The sequence below is a fragment of the Apteryx rowi genome, unplaced genomic scaffold (assembly GCF_003343035.1).
Source record: "Apteryx rowi isolate R43461 unplaced genomic scaffold, aptRow1 scaffold_16, whole genome shotgun sequence".
NCBI lineage: Eukaryota > Metazoa > Chordata > Aves > Apterygiformes > Apterygidae > Apteryx > Apteryx rowi.
In genome coordinates this window covers 225,733-248,112 of record NW_020447863.1, presented here as the reverse complement: position 1 = coordinate 248,112, position 22,380 = coordinate 225,733, and the positions used below count along the sequence as shown (strand labels likewise).

The 22,380-nt window shown below is 43.6% G+C and overlaps 2 protein-coding genes across 4 annotated transcripts in view; both read left to right on the top strand.

The window, feature by feature from the left end:
- The first annotated feature begins 1,007 nt into the window (after positions 1 to 1,007).
- Positions 1,008 to 21,290, top strand: LRRC8A (leucine rich repeat containing 8 VRAC subunit A). 3 transcript variants are annotated; one of them, XM_026059642.1, is made up of 3 exons: positions 1,008 to 1,092; positions 10,652 to 12,815; positions 15,675 to 21,290. In XM_026059642.1, the coding sequence occupies exons 2-3, from the start codon at positions 10,659 to 10,661 to the stop codon at positions 15,948 to 15,950; spliced, it is 2,433 nt and encodes an 810-aa protein (XP_025915427.1). In that variant the 5' UTR covers positions 1,008 to 1,092; positions 10,652 to 10,658; the 3' UTR covers positions 15,951 to 21,290. The 3 variants fall into 3 exon arrangements, with proteins under 3 accessions (XP_025915427.1, XP_025915425.1, XP_025915426.1); XM_026059640.1 differs by lacking the exon at positions 1,008 to 1,092 and adding an exon at positions 3,131 to 3,216; XM_026059641.1 differs by lacking the exon at positions 1,008 to 1,092 and adding an exon at positions 10,395 to 10,501.
- Positions 21,291 to 21,384: 94 nt separating this feature from the next.
- The window catches only part of LOC112962983 (nucleoporin NUP188 homolog), a 50,570-nt gene continuing 49,574 nt past the window's right edge, over positions 21,385 to 22,380 (top strand). The window contains exon 1 of the mRNA XM_026059633.1: positions 21,385 to 21,748. Within this exon, the coding sequence (XP_025915418.1) occupies positions 21,653 to 21,748 (96 nt within the window). The 5' untranslated portion in view covers positions 21,385 to 21,652. The remainder of the gene's footprint in view (positions 21,749 to 22,380) is intronic.

The following is a 22,380-nucleotide window of genomic DNA, read 5'->3' as shown; positions in this document are numbered from 1 at the left end:
GAGGTGGTTTGTGGGCGCGCAGGGATGGTGCTGAGGTGCTCTGGGTTGGGGCTGGTGTGGAGGCCACCCCAGGAGGAGAGCGGTGAGGTGGTGAGGGTCTCCTCTCCTTTAAACGCGCCCTTCGCGGCGCTTTGTCGCAGCGGAGATGGAGAAGCTCTGGTATAAGAGCTCGGGGATCCCTTTGAAATCCGTCAGCCCTGATGGTAACTTTGTGATTAGGAGGAATGTGTTCTTGGATYGGGCATCTTCTCACTGCTGGGTTTTTCCACTGTTGTCTCTTCCAGTGCTGCTTTCCCTCTTCTTGACCAAACGCTCCCTGAAGTCCTGCAGTCCTCTCCTGCATAGCTAGGAGGCCCAAAGGTTGAGCAGTCTCSCAAAGCCTGGATCTGCTCTCTTGTCTGTCTTCCCATGCTGACATGCAGGAAAAAATAAACATGCAGTTGTGATTCTTGTTGATGGTGCTAAACTGCTACCACCTCAGGAAGAGTCATACTGATAGATAGGTGTGGAGAAGAAAGGGGACAGTTGCTTGAAGGAAGATGATCTGCCTTTTCAGAAAGGCTTCTGATAGTAACATTTCAAAGTAATTTCAAAGTTGTCAGGCTAGAAAGTAGRTAGTAAAGCTGTGTAGTCCTTCTCCCCACCTGAGAAAGTCTCCTCTCTCTTGCAAGAGGTTAATCGGTCTTTACCAATTTAGGCTTAGTTCTGATAGCATTCAGTGTCTCCTTCAGCTGGGTCTGCAGTACCTGCTTTTTGATATTTCTGGAATAACAGATGTTGGAGAATCCTTCTTTCTAGGAGTTTTAGTTCTTAGTTTGTAACCGATCCCTCAAGTTCTGAAGGGATCTCAGTGACCCGTTGAGTTGTTCTTTACATCTTGGACATCCTTTCCCAAGCTCTTATGTAATGTGGTCTCTTTGAACTTTGGCTCTCCCTTCTTTGCTGATACCTTCTGTTTCATTTCAGGGAAGCTGTTCCCATGGCGTGTGGGGAATGCAACGTTTCAGCACCCGCTCAGGATCCAGCACGCAGGGACATCATCCTCTTCCAGCACAGAGGCCTGAAGTGCAGATAGCAGAACCCAGCTGCAGGGTAAGGGCCACAGGCCAGCTCTTGAGTGGAGTGATAAAGCAGAGGAATCATCAGGATACTACATGAACATAGTTGCAAAGCAACAAGGCAGTGATGAGATGACTGATAAGGAGCAAAGAGGACAGGTGGTTGATCAGAGGGTGATGTGGGGAGAGTTTTGGTAGACTAAATCTGTAAGCCCTTAGTTGCTGCTTGAACATGGCSGGGGCAGGGAGGGGAGTTAAGGTACTGAGCACTCTACAAAGTAGAACTTAACTGTTGCATTTGCGCATACATCTGACTCCTGGCCACATAAACTCAGCCTTCTCACTGCACTAAACGGTAGGTACTTGAAAGCTGTCTGCAATCCAGTAAACGGGCTGGTGACTGCTATGTAAAAGGAATATAGCTGAGAAGTAGCAAGCAGTGTTCAGTCTGATAATGCTCTTCCTTTCCCTGCAGCACATTTGCATTGCTGTATAGGCAGCTCCTAGACAATGTTTTCATCGTGCACTTAAAGGAATGTACTGACTAATCTCCTGTGTGGGTGTTGGTTGGGCAATGTCAGAAACCAGTTGCAAGAAACTCCATTTTTCCTTGGTTTTCTATTAGGATAGTGATAAACGGTATTGTGGAAATCCCTTCTCATTTCTAACATGAGAAATGCTATCTAGATTGTTTATATTCTGAGCAGCTAGAGGTGCAGTATATTGCTTCCAGAATATAAGTATCCTAAAGACTTGTATAACTAATGTTCTGGTTGGCATTCTAGCAGTTCATTGATTCTTTGTTTTCCATACTGATTTGAAAAATCTTAACTTTATTCCTGTAGGTCAAAGATAAAATGCATAAATAGTTCCTTAAAATATAGCAGAAGTCRAGTGTTAAAAGTTAATATTTCCATTTGAAATATGGAGCACCTGAAGCCTTCCAGTTATGACCTACTGAATCGTTTGAGTTAATTATATTCTAGTAAATGCTGGAGGAGAGGTGTTCTGTGGGTCAGGGAGCTCTGTGGTGTGGGTTTTTTATGTRTAAGCAGCAGAGTTCAAATGTGTAAGTTACTGTATGATCAGAGCAGGCTGAATTACAGAGGCTGCCATGTAACTCTTCTACATTTTGGGGGAGGATTTTGTTTCGTGGAGTATTTAAAAGGGAAGTAAAACTCACTTCTGGTGTTAAATTGAGCCTAACTGGTATCTAGGAGAACAGAGTAGCAATGACAGGGGAGTGGTGGTAGAGCATAGATGGGAGGGTTTATGTATGCTGTGTGGGGCTTCTTAATATAGGGGATGCTTAGCTATTGTTTTGGTAATGATTAAAAATAAATGTACTCGGTTGTGATGTAGTGAGCCTCCTCCCTGCATGTTTCCAAGTGTTTTGAGAATTAATCTGTTTAACATATGCACACTATTCCYGAACAGGAGTTTAACTGCTTACCCCTACACGGTTTGAAGAGGCTATYGTGAAAGCTTTCAAGCAGCTTTTTCCTTAAACTGTTGATGGTGCATGTATTTTGTATTGTAACTTGAGATCCAGTTGATATAGCTGGGTTATACATGGCTCTTGCTGCTATCAAGCTGCATTTCAGATTTAAAAGCTAGTCAGTCATGACCTCCCTGCCAAAATAATAGTGCTTCCTTCTCCTTGTGTACTAAGCATTGTTAATGTTTGATATAGAATTACTTTGGCAATTCGCACAGTTCCTCCTTTGTGACAAATTTGTAAGCTGCTTCTCTAGCTACAGTCTACCTTTGTGCACAGTAAAGCTGTGGTAAGGGACTTGTTACCTGGCTTTCCTTTAGAGTCTGTATCAGCTCTGGGTGATCAGACCTTAGGTGGTCCATCCCTTATTAATCAACTACGGCAGCCAGAAAATATTCTGAAGGGGAAGTTAGTCATTGCTTTTAGTGTACTTTAGACACCACTGCTTTGGAGCTGGTGGTCCTGAAGGCACAAGGCTTATAGGGGAGGGATAAATAGGTGAATGTGTTTATTTCTCTTCCTTGGCAGGCTGAGGCTAATATAACTGCGCTGATAGTTGATGTCTTATCAAGCTTGATAACAACTGTGGCAACACCTAAATGATGAGCTGGTTAAGATGAAAGAAGATTCCACTGAGAGAAGTGAGAGAAATAAGGAAAGGTAAACAACTGTTTCCAAAGACAGAAAGGGTGAACAGAGCAGAGCTTTGAAGTATCGAACAAGAGATTAAGAAAGCAGGACACTAGAGTCAAAGTGAACAAAAACCTTAAAGCAAGGATAATCTTAATTCTCAGAGAGACTCAACGTGCACAAAATCTAAGCTGAAAACAGTTTGCCTTTTCTTGTATGACTCTCCTTAATGTTGGAATTTAATGCTGAATAGCCTCCTCCAGGAACTGAGGAGGGGCTTGAGGCTGTTCTGGTTATTCCAAGTTAATGCTGTTGCTATGTCTTAGCTTAAGTATTTACTAACAGTTCACTTAACATTAGTCAGTAAAAGGAAGTGTTTCTTAGTGTCCTGTTGGAATAAGGCAGGTGTATTTTTCTAAGACAAGCTCCAATGTCCTGTCCTTGAAGCATCTTTTCTATTGCAAAGAGGAAATTAATTTTGGATTGGAAACCTGTGACCATGTACATTCATAATTTATAAGCTGACACAGACGTTTTTCTGGTTTGCATCTTGTGTCTTAGCAAGTCATCTGATAGCATTTGTATGTCATAGCTGTATCACTGACATAGCTCCCTGCTCCAAGTTTCAGTGATTCGGATAGCTTCAGACTCCATTCTGTTCTTAGCAGCTGGGGAAAAGTGCTGTCGGAAGTCAGCAAATGGGGCAGGCCAACCCAGGTCTCCAGCATGGGTGGTTCTCATAGTGCAGATGTTCTTCGCTGTACTTGCTAGGACAGGCTTGCTTGTGTGATGGCAAACAGGAGCTGTTGCACTATGCTGTTAAGACAAGAATGGGCTGTCAATCTTGCTTCTGAAAGGAAGAGTGTTCTACGGGGTGGCTATTAAGATGCTTCAGCAAGTGGTATCCATACTGTAGGTGGAATTTTTCCTTTTCATGAGCTTGAATAAAAATGTTGTTACTCAGTCTTACTGAGTCTTACTCCATCCTGCTGTGTCTTGTGGCTTGGGTGGGGCTGCATGTTGCATACAGTCGGTGCATGGTTATGTGAAAACAGCTTGCTTTGCTCTCAGCATTGAGTTCACAGGCTGTCCCACTAAGTGAAGAATGTAAGTGATGTTGGCAGCCACTGTTCCTCTATTTCATCCACTATTTAGACTTAACATGTTCACTTTTCCATCTCAGAAGACATTTTATCCCCCAGGAGGGATTTCTTTATTGGAGAAAAAGCCTGATGTAGGGATGCTAGTTTGTTGGTCAAAGCTCTGGCTCCTGGCTTCATTGCTGTTTACTTCTAAATGGCAAAGGACAAAGTTGCTGAATTTTATTCCATCTCTTTTCTTGGACTTTTCCAGTTRATCACGTGGCTGTCCCTGTGCTTGGAAGCTTTTCTGAGGGGTGCCTGGCAGCAGCTCCATGGTTCAATCTCTTTTTTTCTTTTGGGCCTAAAACATAGGGGAGGAGATGTAGAAATTGCCTAGCCCATTTCTGACCTACAAAACTCTTGTTTCCTGATCCTCAAACAAAGAGGTCTGTCCTGCCCTCCTTCAGGATTTCAGGTGGCAGCATGTTGAAGAGGGAAGCTCTGCTCTTTTGAAGGCTTCTTGTAACATGCTGTAGCTCGTCAATAGTCAGCACTATAGTCTTAACAGCATCAAGGTTTTTCTTTTCCCTGTCTACCTCTGATGCTGTCAGCACATGAACAACTCCTTTCCTCTCTGGGCTTCTGAGAGGTAAGAAATTGTTAGTGGTATTGCACTTCTCGACACACAAGCTGAGAAGAAAGCCACAGAGAACTAAGAATAATTATAGTGGGAAGTAAAGAGTTGCAAGTGTCCAACCTGCAGTGCAACCTCAAATTGCACTGCAAGGTTGCCTCTTTGGAAGCTGCATCCTGCTAAAGGTAAGGACTTTGCTGATTTTGGGGAGGTCTGGGAAATAAGGTATGGAAACTTAGGACATCCTTGGGCRTGTCATGCGATCTTCGATGTAGTCCTGTTTTCACAGTGACTCCATTAGTAACAGAATGATCAACAGAAGGAAAGAGGAGAGGGGAGGCTGGATCAAGTATTCAGTAAATGATGAGTCAAGCTGACAAACTAGCCAGTGAAACTAAACAGTGATGTTTCTGTTCACTTTATCCCTAGCTGGATATGCTGATCAGCAGTTGCAGATAGGAATTTCAAGCATAGCTAAGCCAGGTGTCTTAACAGCCATAAAATCCGTCTTCATTTGTCTAGATTGGTTGGTTTTGCATAGAGGAATTATGTTGTCTGAACTAGAGAATGCTTGTGCTCCTGCAGCAGTTGCTCTGTTACTATCTTGAACTTGTTAAACTATTACAGGGGTTCTGGAGTTTGCGGAAAGGATTGCTGCTCTCAGCTCTGTCAGTCTTTATCTGGCAAGATACATGCTGCTGTAGGAGGTCTTTGGCAGCCAGATATGTTCAATCTTGTTTCTGACTGATTTTACTGTTTAGGTGTGGTGTGCTCAGGATGTCCCTGTTCTTGTAACATGAGTGATTATCCTTCTCTTCCAGGTGTCTAGTATAACATGAGATTAGAACTTGGTGATGCTTATGGTTGGCTGAAGTCTGGGTAGGTTTGGCAGGCTGCTTATGTAAGTCTGAAACTGCCATTTCTTCTATGGTGTCGGCCTGTTTAGCATGAATGGTGAGGCTCTGCCACAGATGGTAGGTAGGTGCCCAGCAGGCTGATGCGGGGATGGTCATACTAGCCTAGCTTGTTCTTATTGAATGGACACTGTTCTTCCTGAGGCTGTCTGGCAAGAAGAGTGCAYGGGGGGATATAAACTTGGATCCAGGTGAATCTGAAGAGATATGTAGTATTTAAATGTGKCATGTGGGCATTGCAGAAGCTTTAAGAGGGTGTATTTATCGCCTGGATTGATGGATATATCAGTAATCCTGCTGTATGACAGTGCAGCTTTGCATACAGCTCTTTCTTTATACAAGTCTCTGAGATGTTGCTGCTGCAGACTGTCCTGGCATGTTCTGTGTTGGGTAAGAATTGCACTCAAAGTAGTAGTGCTACTTTGCTGCTGAACCCTTAAAAGTAAAGTCATTCCTTGGTTGGGGGGTGAGGAACTGCTTTGGGAATTGTGTGGTAGCTGGGAAAGCACTGTGGTATAGCAAAGCTAAAACACCTCCGAGACAGATGGACAACTGTTAGATTTTCTTTAGTGWGCAATACCTCAAGCCTGCCTGTTAYAATTATACTGCTGCAGCTGGAAAACTTCCTGCTTTGTTTCTGAGAAGTTGTCGGGGCTTGAGGCACAGATGTTCTACCTATCAGTTTATGTGAGTTTAGTGAAATCAACTTGTCTTTAGACCTGAATAAAACAGTCTTTCAAAATCTCATTATTAATGCCTTCCATGTGGCAGAGTTAACTGTAAACAAATCATTTGTTAGTGAGCTCAAACTGGAAGCGTCTGCAGCTTGAGATATACGCAAAGGAGCTCAGCTCCTCCTTCACCAAGTCTCTTCTGACACAGTGCTGCTTTCCCAGTTTTGACTGTACCTGTCCATAAACTCCTTCACTGCATGCTGATGTYGTTGGGACTCTGAAGCATCATGAAAACTGCTGAGAGGTCTTGCACAGCTGTGATACGTATGTGAGGGCAGCCTTAACATGTTACTGCCTGGGAATTTCTCTAGCTATGTAACATGGGAGCTGAGGTGTCACAGCCTGGTCTCCGGCTAGACCTCTGTAGCAAACTGTTTACCTTTCTCCTTTGGGGTCTGTCCCACTCAGTTCATGCCTTCTGTGCTCAGCCTTCTGTGAGGCTATGTGATAGAGCTTCTGTAAGGTGACCTCTAKTTTTATTGCTCTTTATCTGTGACCTGAACAGTGACTCCACTGCTGCCAAGAGSAGTGGGGACTTGCTATGAATGTCCTTCTCTTCCTTTAGTGACCTTGTCATTGTTACTGAAAGGCAGAGGTTTCCTGCTCCACCCTACTGGGGTCTAATTGCTGACATTGAGCATTAATAGACTACAGCATGGGACAGGCTGAACACATTCAGAGGGGCTTTCTTGTAGGTTAGCTTTCTTGTAGGTGCACAATGTAAAGGAAGATTTCCTACTCCATGTGCCCGGGTAAATAAAGAGAATGTGAGCCTGCTGCACTCATTTGTGGATTTCCTTTTTAGTCATCTTGAGATACAAATCAGAGTGAACGTTTTGATACAGTTAACTTGTCAGAAGAAATGGCATTTCCTGGATTGGGCAAAACTAGCAACGGAGCACTATGGCTCCAGTCTGAAAAGGCCTTGGCCTTAGCCACGAGGCCCCAATGCCTGAAAAGAGGTCTTTCCTATTTCATAAGCCTACAAGGGGGTGACTATGAAGGGCTTAACAAATCCTGCAAAAGTTTCCCTACTGGGAGTGATGAAGTACAAGAGGCAGCAAAGAGGAAGAAGAATCTCTGGGGAAGAGCAGTATCTGGGCAAGAGAAGGAAGGAGGTGAAAATATATATTAAATATRTATTTTTCCCTTCAGAGTAGGATAGGAGGAGTAAAGAGTTGAAGTGGGGAGCAGTTCTCTTCCATGAACAGCATCACTGTTCTCACTGCATGTTCCTGCAAGGAAAAGAGGAACAGGATCCTCTATATGAATCTGGTAGATTCATGTAGACACAGGTGGGTTTGAGAAGCTGAGCTGTGTCAAAGTTAACTGTTCCAGCAGATGTCTGCAGCAGCTTTTGGTGTTCCCCTGTTGCCAYGCTCTCTAGGTTTTCTCTTATATGGACTGTGGAAGAGCAGGATTTCTCTCTGTCAGCTTGTTTATGGTGGAGGGGATTCACAGGGTAACGGGGAGGGCTGTGCGTGTTCTTGTTTCGGATTTTCTTTTTTTGAGGGACAGCAGCATGTCAACCATCCTGCTCTGGCGCTCAAACCCTTCAGAAGCTGAACTTAATTCCTGGTTCCTCTATGAATTATTTCAGTCTTGTTCTCCTGGCCTGGTGTAGTGGGAGTCCTTAAAAAAAGTCCTTGTGGGGAGGGATGGAATAGATGGGTGAGGAGACTGAGATAGTACAAGACTTCTGTCAGTAATGATTAAAAGCCTCTGTCAGAGCTATAGATTCTCCAGCAGAAAATCCAGATATAAAATGGGTTTTGACTCTGAATCTTCTTGTCTATGTGGACAAATTAAGGGCATACATTACTGGGAACTATGATTTAGAGAGCCTTTAACATTCAAMTTCATTCTAGGTGTCCTGGTGTGCAGGGGGGGGTAAAGAAAACTATGAACCCCTTTTTATCCTGGGTTTAGTATTTGTGTAGTATGTACAGGCAGCACTTCTCAAAGCTGCCTTGCAAATGAACCCCATCTCCGTACAATGGGCAATGAGCGTATTCAGACAAGAAAGCTGAGGCTGACGGTTCCTTGCTGAGGGCCTTGCAGCGAGCTAGCAACAGAGCCAGGAGGGGGCTCTGAACTGTCATGCCTCTCATTCTAGCAGCTCAGGTGCTGTTCAGAAGATGTTGTTTTGCCTGTTCTTTCCTGTTGCTGTGAATGTATAATCCTCTTGTCCTAATCTGATCAATGCAGCCCATTCTGCATAGCAAAGTGACTGGCATGCCTAGTCCTCTGCAGCTCTGTTTAGACAAGACAGCAGTTGCTTCTGACAGTGCTGTATATGGCTATTTTCATCCCTTATTTCTGCATCCTGTGCCAGGATTGTATGAGTTACTGGCTGATAAATAGATCTGTTTATTGCTATGCCTTGTCTTACTGAACTTCTTAAACAAACATTGCCCTATTGTCTTTCAAAATTCATCTTTCTCCAAAAAAGCATGGAAAAATCACCCCAGTCTGTCTCTCATAATGGACTAATATAGTATTGGAACTGGATGGGCAGAAAGGCAAAYGCTTCCTTAGGGATGGCTGTCATCTTTTATCTACCACCTTCTAGCTTCTTGCAGCCTTCCCAAGTAGCACTAAGTTCACCTTGGCATTTTACCATTTATTGTTGTAAGCAGCAAACCAGGGAGCAGAATGCTGTACTTAGCCTCTAGGGAATGYGGTGCTTTTTGAGGTCATATTGGGAAGGGCTTCCTTTGCAGTTTTCTGCTGGAAGTTCATTTTAAATACAAACTTAAATTCCACAAAAGCAGACAGCGTGGGTGCCCTGCTTGTCAAGGAAAMCTTACGAGGCAGTGGTGTACAAAAAATCCTGCTTTCAAGCTTGCAGTCCCCTAAGACTTGTCAGTAGTCTGCACAAACGTTATCTTGGCACTTGCTCTGTTAGAGTTGAATTGGTGGGCTTCTCAAAATGACTGAAAGATTAGTCCTGGTCCTACTCCTGAACTTTGCTAGCAAGTGTGATGTAATATTGCTTTTYATTGTGATTAGAACAAGTTACAATAACTTCATGATCATGGCTTGTGGTGCCTCGCAGATTTGGGGGAAAATTTTGAGCTCAGTTATCCATGGATGAGTCAGATTTCCAGATTTTCTCCAGTTTGTAGAATAACGTGCCTAAAGTTCTATCTGAAAGTCTGAATCCCTGAAGGAGAAAACAAGTCCTGCCATAAGGTCTCTGCTTCCCAGAACCTTTTGAGTTCCCTTGTGATGCTTAAATCCCAGTTGAGGTGAACTCTGGTAGGTGGGAGTGGTTGGTCAGGGAAGTGAATCTTATTTTGTCTCCCCCTTCCTATACTTCTGAAGTAAATAAGAGAGCAAGAAAGTAAAGAGCAGATGTTATAGGACTGCAGTATCAAATCTATGACAGGGCAAGTAACTAATTTCTCCTTGGAGAATTAATGCAAAGGGGGAAAAGCCAAAACTCCTTACATGGAAGGCAGAGACATCATATCAGACAACTGTATTTACTGTTTTCTTTTAAAGCTTGTTTTATCCCATGTGATGTTGAAATGCATCGATGAAGTGGTTCTAGGAAATACAGCTATAGTAGCTATAGTGCATGTAAGTCTTCCTCACCTCTGCAGTTTGAGAACAACACAAATGTGGAATTATTTTCTGTTTCTGTAAAACAGTAAGAAGCTCAGGATAAGTACGTTGTGCATGAATTTGGTCTTTTCTAACAACTCTGGCAAATTTCTTCATCCCTGAAATATAAGCCCTGGATACAATAGCAGGGGAAACTTCCAAATACTGGCCTGGCAGGGCAGTTTAAGTCTGTCTTGGGAGCTTTCCTTAAGTGTGAATGTCTTTTATCCCACAGACTGCTAATGAGAGGTGCCAATTCTGATAGCTTGTGACAGAGCCCATCTGTCAGGGAAGAAGACAAACTTAACTTCACAGCCTCAGCTGTAGCAAATTGCTCACCAGGTAGCCTCATTCATTTGTCTCCAAGTGACTTGAAATTGGCACTGTCCTAATTCCAGTCTTGCTGTGCCAGACTTAATAAAACATGAGCCCTCTTGAAAAGTGGAGGAAAATAGTTTAAGCCAGTAATGCCTCCTTCTGGTTTCCTTTCAGGTGAGCCATGATTCCAGTCACTGAACTGCGCTACTTTGCTGACACTCAGCCAGCATACCGCATCCTGAAGCCATGGTGGGATGTCTTCACGGACTACATTTCCATAGTAATGCTCATGATTGCTGTGTTTGGAGGGACGCTTCAGGTCACCCAGGACAAAATGATTTGTTTGCCCTGTAAATGGGTAACCAAAGACTCTTGCAATGACTCTGTCAGAGGCTGGACAGCTGTAACCCCAGAGCGTACTTACTATAACGCTAGTCTTGTTTCCTCTACTGACACAGGGCCTACAGGGATCCGATATGATTTGGACCGGCACCAGTATAACTATGTGGATGCTGTGTGTTATGAGAACCGCCTTCACTGGTTTGCCAAGTATTTTCCTTATCTGGTGCTGCTACATACTCTCATTTTCCTGGCTTGTAGCAACTTCTGGTTCAAATTCCCAAGGACCAGCTCCAAGCTGGAGCATTTTGTGTCTATTCTGCTGAAGTGTTTTGACTCTCCATGGACAACAAGGGCATTATCTGAGACAGTGGTGGAAGAGAGCGATACCAAACCAACCTTTGGGAAAATGAATGGCTCCATGGAGAAGAAATCCTCCACAGTCAGTGAGGATGTGGAAGCCACTGTTCCCATGCTGCAGAGAACAAAGTCTCGAATCGAGCAAGGGATTGTGGACAGATCCGAGACGGGTGTCTTGGACAAGAAGGAAGGGGAACAGGCCAAAGCATTGTTTGAGAAAGTGAAAAAGTTCCGCACACATGTGGAAGAGGGAGACATAGTATACCGCCTCTACATGAGACAAACCATTATCAAAGTGATCAAATTCATTCTGATCATCTGCTATACTGTCTACTATGTCAACAACATAACATTTGATGTTGACTGTAAAGTGGACATTGAGAGCTTGACTGGCTACCGGATGTACCGCTGTGCTCATCCTCTGGCCACTCTCTTCAAAATTTTGGCATCTTTCTACATAAGCTTGGTAATATTCTATGGMTTGATCTGCATGTATACGCTCTGGTGGATGCTGAGGCGATCGCTTAAGAAATATTCCTTTGAGTCCATCCGGGAGGAGAGCAGCTACAGTGATATTCCTGATGTGAAAAATGACTTTGCTTTTATGCTGCATCTGATTGACCAGTAYGACCCCCTGTACTCCAAGCGCTTTGCTGTCTTTCTGTCAGAGGTGAGTGAGAACAAACTKCGGCAGCTGAACCTCAACAATGAGTGGACTTTGGAGAAGCTGCGCCAGAGGATCACCAAGAACTCCCAGGATAAGCTGGAGCTGCATCTCTTCATGTTGAGTGGCATACCTGACACAGTCTTTGACCTGATTGAGCTGGAGGTCTTGAAACTGGAGCTTATCCCTGATGTCACTATTCCCCCAAGCATTGCCCAGCTCACTGGCCTTAAGGAGCTGTGGCTCTACCACACAGCTGCCAAAATTGAGGCTCCAGCCCTTGCCTTCTTGAGAGAGAATTTGAAATCTCTCCACATCAAGTTCACAGACATCAAGGAGATTCCTCTTTGGATTTATAGCCTGAAGACGCTAGAGGAGCTTCATCTGACAGGGAATCTGAGCGCTGAAAACAACCGGTACATTGTGATAGATGGCTTGAGGGAGCTGAAGAGGCTGAAGGTGTTGAGGCTCAAGAGTAACCTCACTAAGCTGCCACAGGTGGTGACAGATGTTGGTGTGCATCTTCAGAAGTTATCCATCAACAATGAAGGCACCAAGCTCATTGTCCTCAACAGCCTTAAGAAAATGGTCAACCTGACAGAGCTGGAGCTGATCCGTTGTGACTTGGAACGCATTCCTCATTCCATCTTTAGCCTCCACAACCTCCAGGAGATAGACCTGAAGGACAATAACCTCAAGACCATTGAGGAAATCATCAGCTTCCAGCACTTACATCGTCTCACTTGCCTTAAACTGTGGTACAACCACATTGCCTATATCCCCATGCAAATAGGCAACCTCACCAATTTAGAGCGCCTTTATCTGAATCGTAACAAGATAGAAAAAATCCCCACCCAGCTCTTCTATTGCCGGAAGCTTCGATATTTAGATCTTAGCCACAACAACTTGACTTCCATACCGCCAGACATTGGACTTCTTCAAAACCTGCAGAACCTAGCTGTGACAGCCAACAGAGTAAGTGAGCAGGGAGCTGAGGGTTGCTTGTGGGAGTAGAAACAACTCTGGCACTTCTGTTATCTGTGTGATTAAACATGCTACAACGGAGTGAATTACTCGGCACTGCTTTTCACCTTCAGAGAGAAACAAAAGCTTATCTAAGGTGAAACATTGCAAATAACTCCAGGGGCAATTCTTTTTTCAAACAGCCCTTGTTCTGTATCATTTCCTCTCTTCTTAACAGTGAACAGCTTTTAAGTGGCGCTCTGGAGGATGTTTCATAAATCCTTCATCTGTTGTTTCTCTGCAGTGGAAGTTTGTATCCTCTAGATTGACACTGGCTTTAGGCTTAAAAGGGAGGTCTGAGAAACTAGTCTTAATCTAGTAGTATACACTTACATACTTGAGCTGTGTACAAACACTGTAACGGTAGCCATCTCGGCAATGCATGTCTGGCTCACCAGTTTGTATATAGTACTGTGCATTTGTGGGGAATACTCTTATAGTTCAGTCTCRGGACATTCACTTTACATTTGAGAAGTTGCATGTAGGCAGACTTACAAAAATGGTTCTGAATCTATCACTTCTAAAATATGTTGTCCAGTTCTACAAGAGTGAATTTGGAGAGAGCAAAACTGTCTTCTGCAGTGTCGTTATTCAGTATAGAGTGAACTAAAGCAGGTTTGTTAATTGGCAGTCAGGTGAATGTCTGCATACTGTGGCAATGCACTGACTTCCAGAGAGCAGGGAATAGAATGGCACCTTGATATGCCTAAATAATGGCTGTGAGTGTTCCTGGATAATCCCAAGTGGATTGAGAAGTTGTCCTGCTATCTAAGTGCAAGAAGAGTTGGAAGGGATGACCAGGTGTGCTGTGCTGTCTGATCACCACAGGATTGGTTTCTTGGCTTGTGTGGGGTTTGTTTAAAGCAAACTGTATCTGAGGATTTTTTCCTGCGTCTTTGTTCCTGTGTTTGGGATTTAGGAGACTTCTACCACGTGTCACAGATCAGTCTGTGCATTAAGCTGAATGTCTCGTTGAAGTTTTTGTTCATTCTGTCTGCAAATTCCTGGGAGGTTCTTTTGCTAGAAATGTGTTAACAAGATATTTTTCTATTGGGGTTTGTTTATCACCTGAAGTTGCAAAAGGCTCCAATATAATTGTACAAAGAGCAGCCAGATCTGATTAGTGGCTTGTAGGGTCTTCTGTGAATATGCAGCAAAACTGCCTCTGAGCTCTCCTAGCTTCCACTGCCATAAATCAGGACCCTTACTGCTATTTGGCAAGATGTATCCATGACTGAATGCTGTCAAATTGCCTGTCAGAGGTGAACAAAGCAGCTCCAGTATTGTTTGCCTTTTCATGGGGGAAACGCTCTCTAATCAAGTACTTAATTTCTGATGCAGTTCAGTATTAAACAGGGTTCTGGAACTCCAGCCAGCATTTTAAAGTTAGTATCTAAAAGTTCCAAGTCTGTTTTGTGCCACTGAAGAACTGAACAGACAAGCAGCCAGTCAGCTATCCCAGTTTAATAGCTGCTCAGTCAGTTTTCCCAGCACTAGCAGGCATCGGGATGGCTGTGCATCTGTATAGGTGGATTAATCACTGGTAAACCTCCCAGTATGCACACATTTCATGTTAGGTTAAAAGCCAAGATATTTTCTCAAGGCAAGTATGGCTGATGTGGGCAATTTCTGAAGATGGCATTCAGCAAAGTGGAGGGAGCTTTAAAGACTCTAAGATACTGTCCAGAACCTGCACAATTCTGTGCCACTTGTCTTCTGGCAGCCTCCCTAACACAGCTTCCTGAGGGTTAATCTGCAGTGTGTCCTCTGCAGTCTTGGGGTGGAGCCTTTGTTGGATGAAAAGGAGTTTGAGGCAGCTCCATTTTCTGCAGCACAGTGTAGCACCACCCATTTCTCTGTGCAAAAACACTAATGCAACAGGAAGGCTGGAGCAGCCTGTGCTACAGTGTGGTCTGAAGTAAAAGATAGTGAGGACCAGTGAAACAGCCAAGCTGCTCTTATTGCCTGTAGGTGCCTGGGCGAGGCCACAATTAACCAGGCTGTCAGAGCCCTAGGCTACTTACAGTGACAGTGGGAAACACAAGGGGCTGGTAGACTGGCATTTCCCAAGGCCAGGAATTATCTCAATTGTCCTCCGCTAGCACAGCAGTCTTAGCAGAAAGATACTTCTGGAGTTGGCTGGTACCAGTGTACCATTCTGGGAAGCAGGCCATATTATAGCACATTGCTTCCTTCCTAAACCAATCCTTGTGCCTTAAATAACTATTATTTTCAAGAGTCCGCGATCCTTTGATTTCATGTTGCTGTTTGCATGACACTTGATATACAAATAACAATGATTGAATTGAACTGTCCTTAATTTGTCTTGTCTCATTATCTTGGCTTTTCCCTGGACTCCATCTCATTCAGAATGGACTATGGTCTAATTTAGCAATGACTGATATCATGTATAATTCAAGTTATAAAAGGGTGCAGTTGTATAAAGACAAATGATAGCCTTCATGGTGAGACTTTGAATTAAGGGAAGGATCCTGAATTGTTGCGTTTAGTTCATACCCTAGTGTTTATTGAACCTTAACTGTGTTGTATTCATTGAAATTCACTGGAAGGAGGAATGGCCTGTTAACATGTATTCCTGTTAAGGCCTTTTATCTTTTAAACTGGTGACTTCTATTTAAATTAGTGATTTTTTTGGGGAACAGTCCTTCTGGTGGAAAGCAGGAACTCCCTTAGGAAAGAAGCAGATGACTGAAAAGCAGTGCTCTGTACACCTTGAAGCATTGTGTGGGTTTGTCTTGTGAGCACGTGTCCTATTTGCTGGTGACTTTGTGATTTGATTTCTTTTTTCAGATTGAGAGTCTCCCACCAGAGCTCTTCCAGTGCAGGAAGCTGAGGACCTTGAACCTAGGGAACAATGTGCTGCAGTCGCTCCCATCCCGGGTTGGGGAGCTGACAAATCTATCGCAGATAGAGCTGCGGGGGAACCGCTTGGAGTGCCTGCCGGTGGAGCTGGGGGACTGTCCTCTACTGAAGCGCAGTGGGCTTGTTGTGGAGGAGGACCTATTCAACACATTGCCCTTGGAGGTCAAGGAGCGGCTGTGGAGGGCAGACAAAGAACAAGCCTGAGCCCCTGAAAGGAGGGGGAAAACCTCTGACCAACTAGAAGGAAACAAAAGGCCATTCCAGTCCCCTTTTCCCCAAATCCTCCCCTTCCCCCCCCACCCCCAACAACTACCAGACTAGCCAAGGAGTCCCTGAACAAACATGGCTCTGAGGGAGGCTGATTCTTGCCTCAGATGCAGGATGGGGGAAGCTTGGGATCAGGAAGAGAATCAAGACAGATTGGGTGGCTCCTGGGCAAGGGCCAATGGGAGTAAGGTGCTGCTCTTCTGGACAGGTAGTAGGGTGAGGTGGATGGTGCTGGTAAAGGGAAACAGCCTCTAAATAGAGGCAAAAATGTGTTGATTGCTGCATTGCCCCAAGTGGGGCTCATAAGTGTCAGGGACTGAGTGTTCGGTGTCCTGCAAACAAAGACCAAGAGTTCGGGAAGCCTCTTGAACATTCATCTCTGTGACACCTGATACTGTTCCCTCCTAACTTGGTGATTCAGTCAGTGAGGCCCCACAGTGGGGTGAGATGGGATACAGACAGCTGATTTTATCTAGATGCTGGCATTGGGATTTGGGGGGGTAAATTTATGTCAAACATCAGCTTGGATGCAGGATCCCTTTTTATGTTACACCTTCCCCTCTGCCCCTAGGCAAAGAACCAACCCCCCTGACCTCCACTGCTCATTTGACATTGCACTATTTTAACAGCTTCAAGTCACTTGTACTGACGAGTAAATCACATAGCATATTTCTCCAAATGGTGTACTGGAGGTGCTAACTGAAATATTTCCACAGCTTTATCCAGAACAGGCTTGTGTATGTTCTGATCTTTGTGAAATGGGTGGTTGTAGTTCAAGTGGAAGATAAGATCTGGTTTAAAAGCAGTAGGACTGTCTCATTCACTCTGCCAGAAGCATCAAGTTGCTTCAAGATCTTGGCTTTTAAAGTTTTTAAAACTACTTTTAAGTTCTTGGTGTTTTGTCATGTATCAAATATAAACATGCGACTAGGCCAGTGTGTCAGGGTCTCCCCTGGGGTTGGTGTTTATAGTAAAGAGGGATGCTCAGGTTTCCTCTGCGCCTCCTCCCCCATTAAGCTGTTAAATGCTTTGCCAGTATTTTTCATGAACACAGTCTACAGAGCTGCTTGATTGTTCTTTTCTGTCGTCTTTTTCACTTTAATGGCTGTCGGTTCCTGTTACACCTCTTGTCCTAAATAAGAGGCTAATGCTGATTGAACTTGGTGCTGGAAAGGAAACCTGTCTTCCTATTTCCTCCCCTTTTCATTCCCCCAGTGTTAAGGAGCAATAGGAGAATCCTCGGTGGACTGAGCTCCTGTAGATCCCTGGGACAGAGCAGTTTGAAACAAGTCTGACTTGTTTGATATTGTTTGACAGAAACCCCTTCTGCATTGGCAGAGGTAGATTACTGTGTAATAGCTACTGATAATCATGTCCTCAAGGTGGGGTGGTTAAGGTGTGCCTACAATACACCCTAAATCTGCCTTTTTTCCTTCTGAAGGAAGAGGAGGCTCATGGACCTGCAGGTCCAGGTTGCAGTACTCCTCATTAAGCCAGCAGGTTGGCTCTGAGGTGGAGTGCTGCAAGCTGAGGCATGAAGCATTTGGAGGCCTCCCATGAGTTACAAAGGGGGAAGCTGCAGCCATCTCCAGACCAGCTCCCTGCAAGCTGCTGGTTAGAGCCCTGGCTTAGCAAATCTTGGGTATCCTTGGATGTTTGGGCAATAGGGCACACTACAGCTTTCTTCATCAGATGTAATATATGAAATTTACACACTAAACATGCTGAAACCATGGACAATGTTAACTGGGCTCTGGATTTGTTGATGTTCAGATGCTTAAATAAAGCTACATTAAAGTCTAGGAAATCTGTTTATAAAACTGCTTTTGAGAGATGTAAATTCTGCCTTCCTTAGTTCATTCATCATAAAGTTTAAACAGTCTAAGGGGATAATAATCTTAAATCTCTTTATCTAGAAGGCAAGGTACTGTAAAAACTCTTGTTCCTGTCCCTAACAGGGTTAGTATGTTGAAATTTTATTAGAGCTGGGGCAACTGGTAAAAGGATGAGAGGAAAACATTCCAAAATGTACTGCATCGGAGCAAACACTGAGGTTTGGAGGTGTTGGTGCGGATGCTTCTTGGGCTGGACACATTCCATTTGCACTAGTATTTTGGATCAGCACAGGACGGAAACTGCTAGGTGGACTTAATGCTGCTTAAGTAAAGAAGGCTTCAGGCTTAGGTACAGTAAGACTGCTTTGCAGCCAGTTCCTCATGGTGGGCATGGGGGCTGTTTGGTTGGGAGAAGAAACTTCTTTTCCTTACTCTGTGCCAAATGAAAGTGCTGGAGAGTGGTGGCAGCTGAATAGAGGCTTGAACTCTGTTAATGACTGTGCTGTGTTCAAGGACTGTGCTGTGTTCAAGGCTGTTGGGTCATCTGGTTACAATGCAACATGTATTTTAGCCTAGGCAGGGCTGAAAGGGGCAGTGCACCTTGAGCAATTTTAACCTAGCTTACAGGAGCAGAGATTTCTCTTGTAGGCCTAGATCATTATAGATGAGTGCTCTGACTCTTGCTTTTAGATATGTTCCTGGTCATACAAGCTGAAACTTAGGCAGCTAGATTAGAGGTTTCTATAAGCAGCTCCTGAAAGTCTGCTCTAGTGCTTCTAGAAGCTTGCAAGTCTCCTGAACTGCAGTGTATCTCAGTGCTGAATACATAGGACAAGCGGATGGTAGGCTATTTTGCTAGAGATGAGACTCTTTCTGACTCCTACAAATAATAGAGCTTTACTCCTGCTGCTTGCTGAGTAGAGACTGCCCTAGGCCTGACTGAGCTCTGCGGAGCAGTTGTAAGACCATGCATGGAAACACTAGCTTTTTGCTGCTCTTCAAATATTCCAAGCTCAATACTTCAACAGTGGCTGCTAAGGCTAAAGATAGCTCCCTGTGCGGCAAAACTGGAAGGAGCAGTCTAATAACTTGTTGCACTGGAAACACAGGTGGTACAAAAATACATCGCCACTCTGCAAGGAAGTGCTATGTACTATATGCTCTTGACATGTTTCTTCCTCTTCCCCCAAATAGATACTGATTGCAGAGTATCAGTCTCCTATTATGAGATGGAATGAAGCTTGAAATTTTCAAGGATAAGGTCAAAACTGAGCTCCTGAGCACGTTTACTGCACAGGACTTCTGCAAAACTCAACCCACAGCAGAGTGAGTCACTCCTCACTTCCCATACTTGTCTGGATTGTTCAGTCTTTGAGGGATGAGTTTACATCAACAGGCCTTCCTCATTTGCAAGTATTCAACTTATCTGTTATTTCTTCCTTTAGTCATTGTCACACTGAAGCTTGGTTTTCCTGACACCGATCTCCCCACTGGGTGGGGGGGAAAGGGGTGGGAGGGTTGTTCTACTTAAGCAGACAATCAGCAGTCTGGTCAACGTCTTGTTTTCTGGACTCTTTTCAAAGGACTCCTGTATTAGCAAGCCAGACTATCTATCAGCTGCTAAGCCATAAAACAACTTGAATTAAAACAGTTTCCTTAATAGCACTGCTGAGCTGAATAAGTTCTTGGAGCCCCTGTAGATCACAAGCACACTCATCTCATTTTAGGAACCAAGGTTAGTAAAATGGGATTCTACCTTTCATGCTAAATTCCCTGATACATGATAGGTTGCAACTAATAGATTTGAACTAACTCTAAGACAAGGGATGCCAAGTGATTAAATGTGTTGAATTTTGCTGTATCTCTGAAACTATGCACTGGAATGTCAGCTGAAGTTTTTCCTGGTTTTAATGTCTTTTTTCTGAATTTACCATTTGGTCCTCAGTTAATTCAGCAGCTGGAATTAATTTACTCTGCCAGTCTGAACTGTTGCATAGCTGTTGCAATTATCTTTCATGATGTGATGTTCTTTGGTATTAATTGTCACTTCCTGAGAATGTCCTACCTCATTTTTTTTTCTTATCACCATTTATACACTCCATTTAACTTCATTTTAATTGAGTAAGTTCTTGGTGTTCATTATCATAGAGTTAAGTAGCTTTCGGTTGCTGAACCACACTGAGGTCTTTTTTTGCTCTAAAATGTTTCTAGGAAACCTGAAAATAACATCCTTTGCAAAGGATGAGGTGTATTGGGAGGGAGGCAGGGAAAGGCTCAAATATTGATTCAACAGCTCTGACATTGTTTCCTTTTCAAGCCATTTTTTTCACTTCCACTTTGGAAAGGGACTTGCGTGTTTTGAGTTCTCTGAAGTGTTTTGATTTTTTTGTCTTCCTTCTGAGGAAGGTTAATTTTTTCATTAATAGCTGGCGTGCCTTCTCTAGAGATACATTAAGATTAACGTCTCCACTGAGGCGCTCACTCCTAGTATATTTATAATAGTCTCTGCCTGAAGCCAGCTGTTCCCTCAGATGCTTTTCCTTTCAACCATGGAGAGAGTTCTCAGATGTTGGTGTGACTCTTCTTGCTGAAGAACAAAATGTCATACCTTAAACAGTAGCATTGTCTGCTCTGAAATGTTATTTAAGGTAAGGCTGAATGAATGCTGACTAGTAGAATTATCACTTAAGCCTCAGTTTAATTTTCCTTCCCCATTGCATTTTAAAATGACATACTTTTTTCCACTGTTGGATACACAGTGGATCCTGTAGCTTTACTAAACACTACATGTGCCAAAAGAGAATGAGTTTTCTGTCCTACCTGCACTCTAACAATGCGTGAAGCAGAACTTGGATTGGACAAGAATATTGTTGGATTTGGACCTTTCTCCCTCCATCTCTCCAGCTCCAGGGGCACCATTAAACTGCTTTGACAGTGAAATCCTCCAGAAATCCCATCTCTGAAATCCCTTTTCAAAAGCAGCTGTACTGGAATTGCTGGACCCCAATCCCTAAGGTGAAATAGAAATCACACAAAGACTCAATTTGGGATTTCTGGAAATACCCTTCCTTTCCTCTCTCTCCTTTTCCTTAAAGGAAGTTTCTTGAACAATAGGGAATTTTTTTCTAGAGGAAACATAATGAGAAGGGGGCTAATGGGTCTGAGTCATCTTTTACAGCTGTGTCCATTTCATTAGGACACTACTCATGGCTTAAATGTTGTTCACTCCCTTTCTGTAAGCGTACTAGCAGGGCTGTGGTTTGGCATCCGAGACCTGCAGCTTGGTGTAACATTTCAGAATCGTGACATTCACTCTGTGTGGGAGTATGTTTGGGCAGCTGATCAACAGCACCTCCACCTTAAGCACTGAAGGCTGCTATTGTTTTCTCTGAAAGACTTGTAAGACTGGACACTTTAACAAAATAAAAGTTTTAACTTTTAATTTGCATTTTCCTTTTCATGTCTGCTTTCTTCTAAGTTTTCTGTATATGAAGGCACTTAGCCTTTGAAGATCTCACTTCTCAGAAGACGGATGCTAATAATTCCTGCTATTGTGTAGGATTACTGTCTTTTTTTTTCAGTCTTTGCTCATCACATGAGCCCTTCTGTATTAAAACCTTTATAAAGAGCAAAAAGTAGGTATATTGCAAAAGAGCTACTACATGATGACAAGGTTGGACTACCTATACTGCCTTACTTATATTTCACTATCACTTAAATGGCTGAAAGTGTAAATTGTCAAAAACAAGTGTTGGAGTATTGTCTGCTCAGTGCTAAAGAAACTCGCTTGGGTTTTCAAAATGCATGTTGTGCTCTCCCTCCCTAGGAAAGGAATGGGGACTGAAGACAGTGGGGAAAACTGCCTGTTGCCATAGAAATAGTGCCTTCAGCCAACTACTGGTAACAAATTATTTCAGCATGTTTCCTAGCTGTCTGCCTACCCCATGCACTACCTCTTTCCCTTTCAGCCGAAAATGCTGACAGATACCTCTTTCCTAATTGACTGCTTATGATGCATTCCAGAGAATATTGCTTCAGCCCATAACTTCCAGGGACAGTTTGAGTTCCTGTACAGTTCACTGTATGGGAAAGGTATTTCTCTTGCCTTCCCTTGCTTCCTTTGCAGAAGACTGACCACAGTGATTTTGGTCTCACTTCAGTGACAGAAAATGTGAGCGGGCTGTGAAACATGAAAGGTGCTAGTCTGATGCTGTTTATTGGCACTGAGTTTCAATGAAGTGCTTAGAACTGAACTAAGAAAGAGGACAAAATGCCTCTTGTCACCTAAAGCTCACTTGGACTGAAGCTGCCTTTGGCAAGGATTCGCTAGCTCTTTGAATAGTTGAGGAAAAGGAAAGAATGAAAGGTACCATCAGAGAAGACAATTTATGCTAGTTTGAGTCCTGGAGGACTGAAACATGGTGATGGGGGAAGAGCCCAAGGGTAAAGAGGTGATGCATCTTTACTGAAAAAAAAATTTTTTAACTTCTACTAACTTTATTCAGGTACAATCTTCTAGCCCTACCACATGG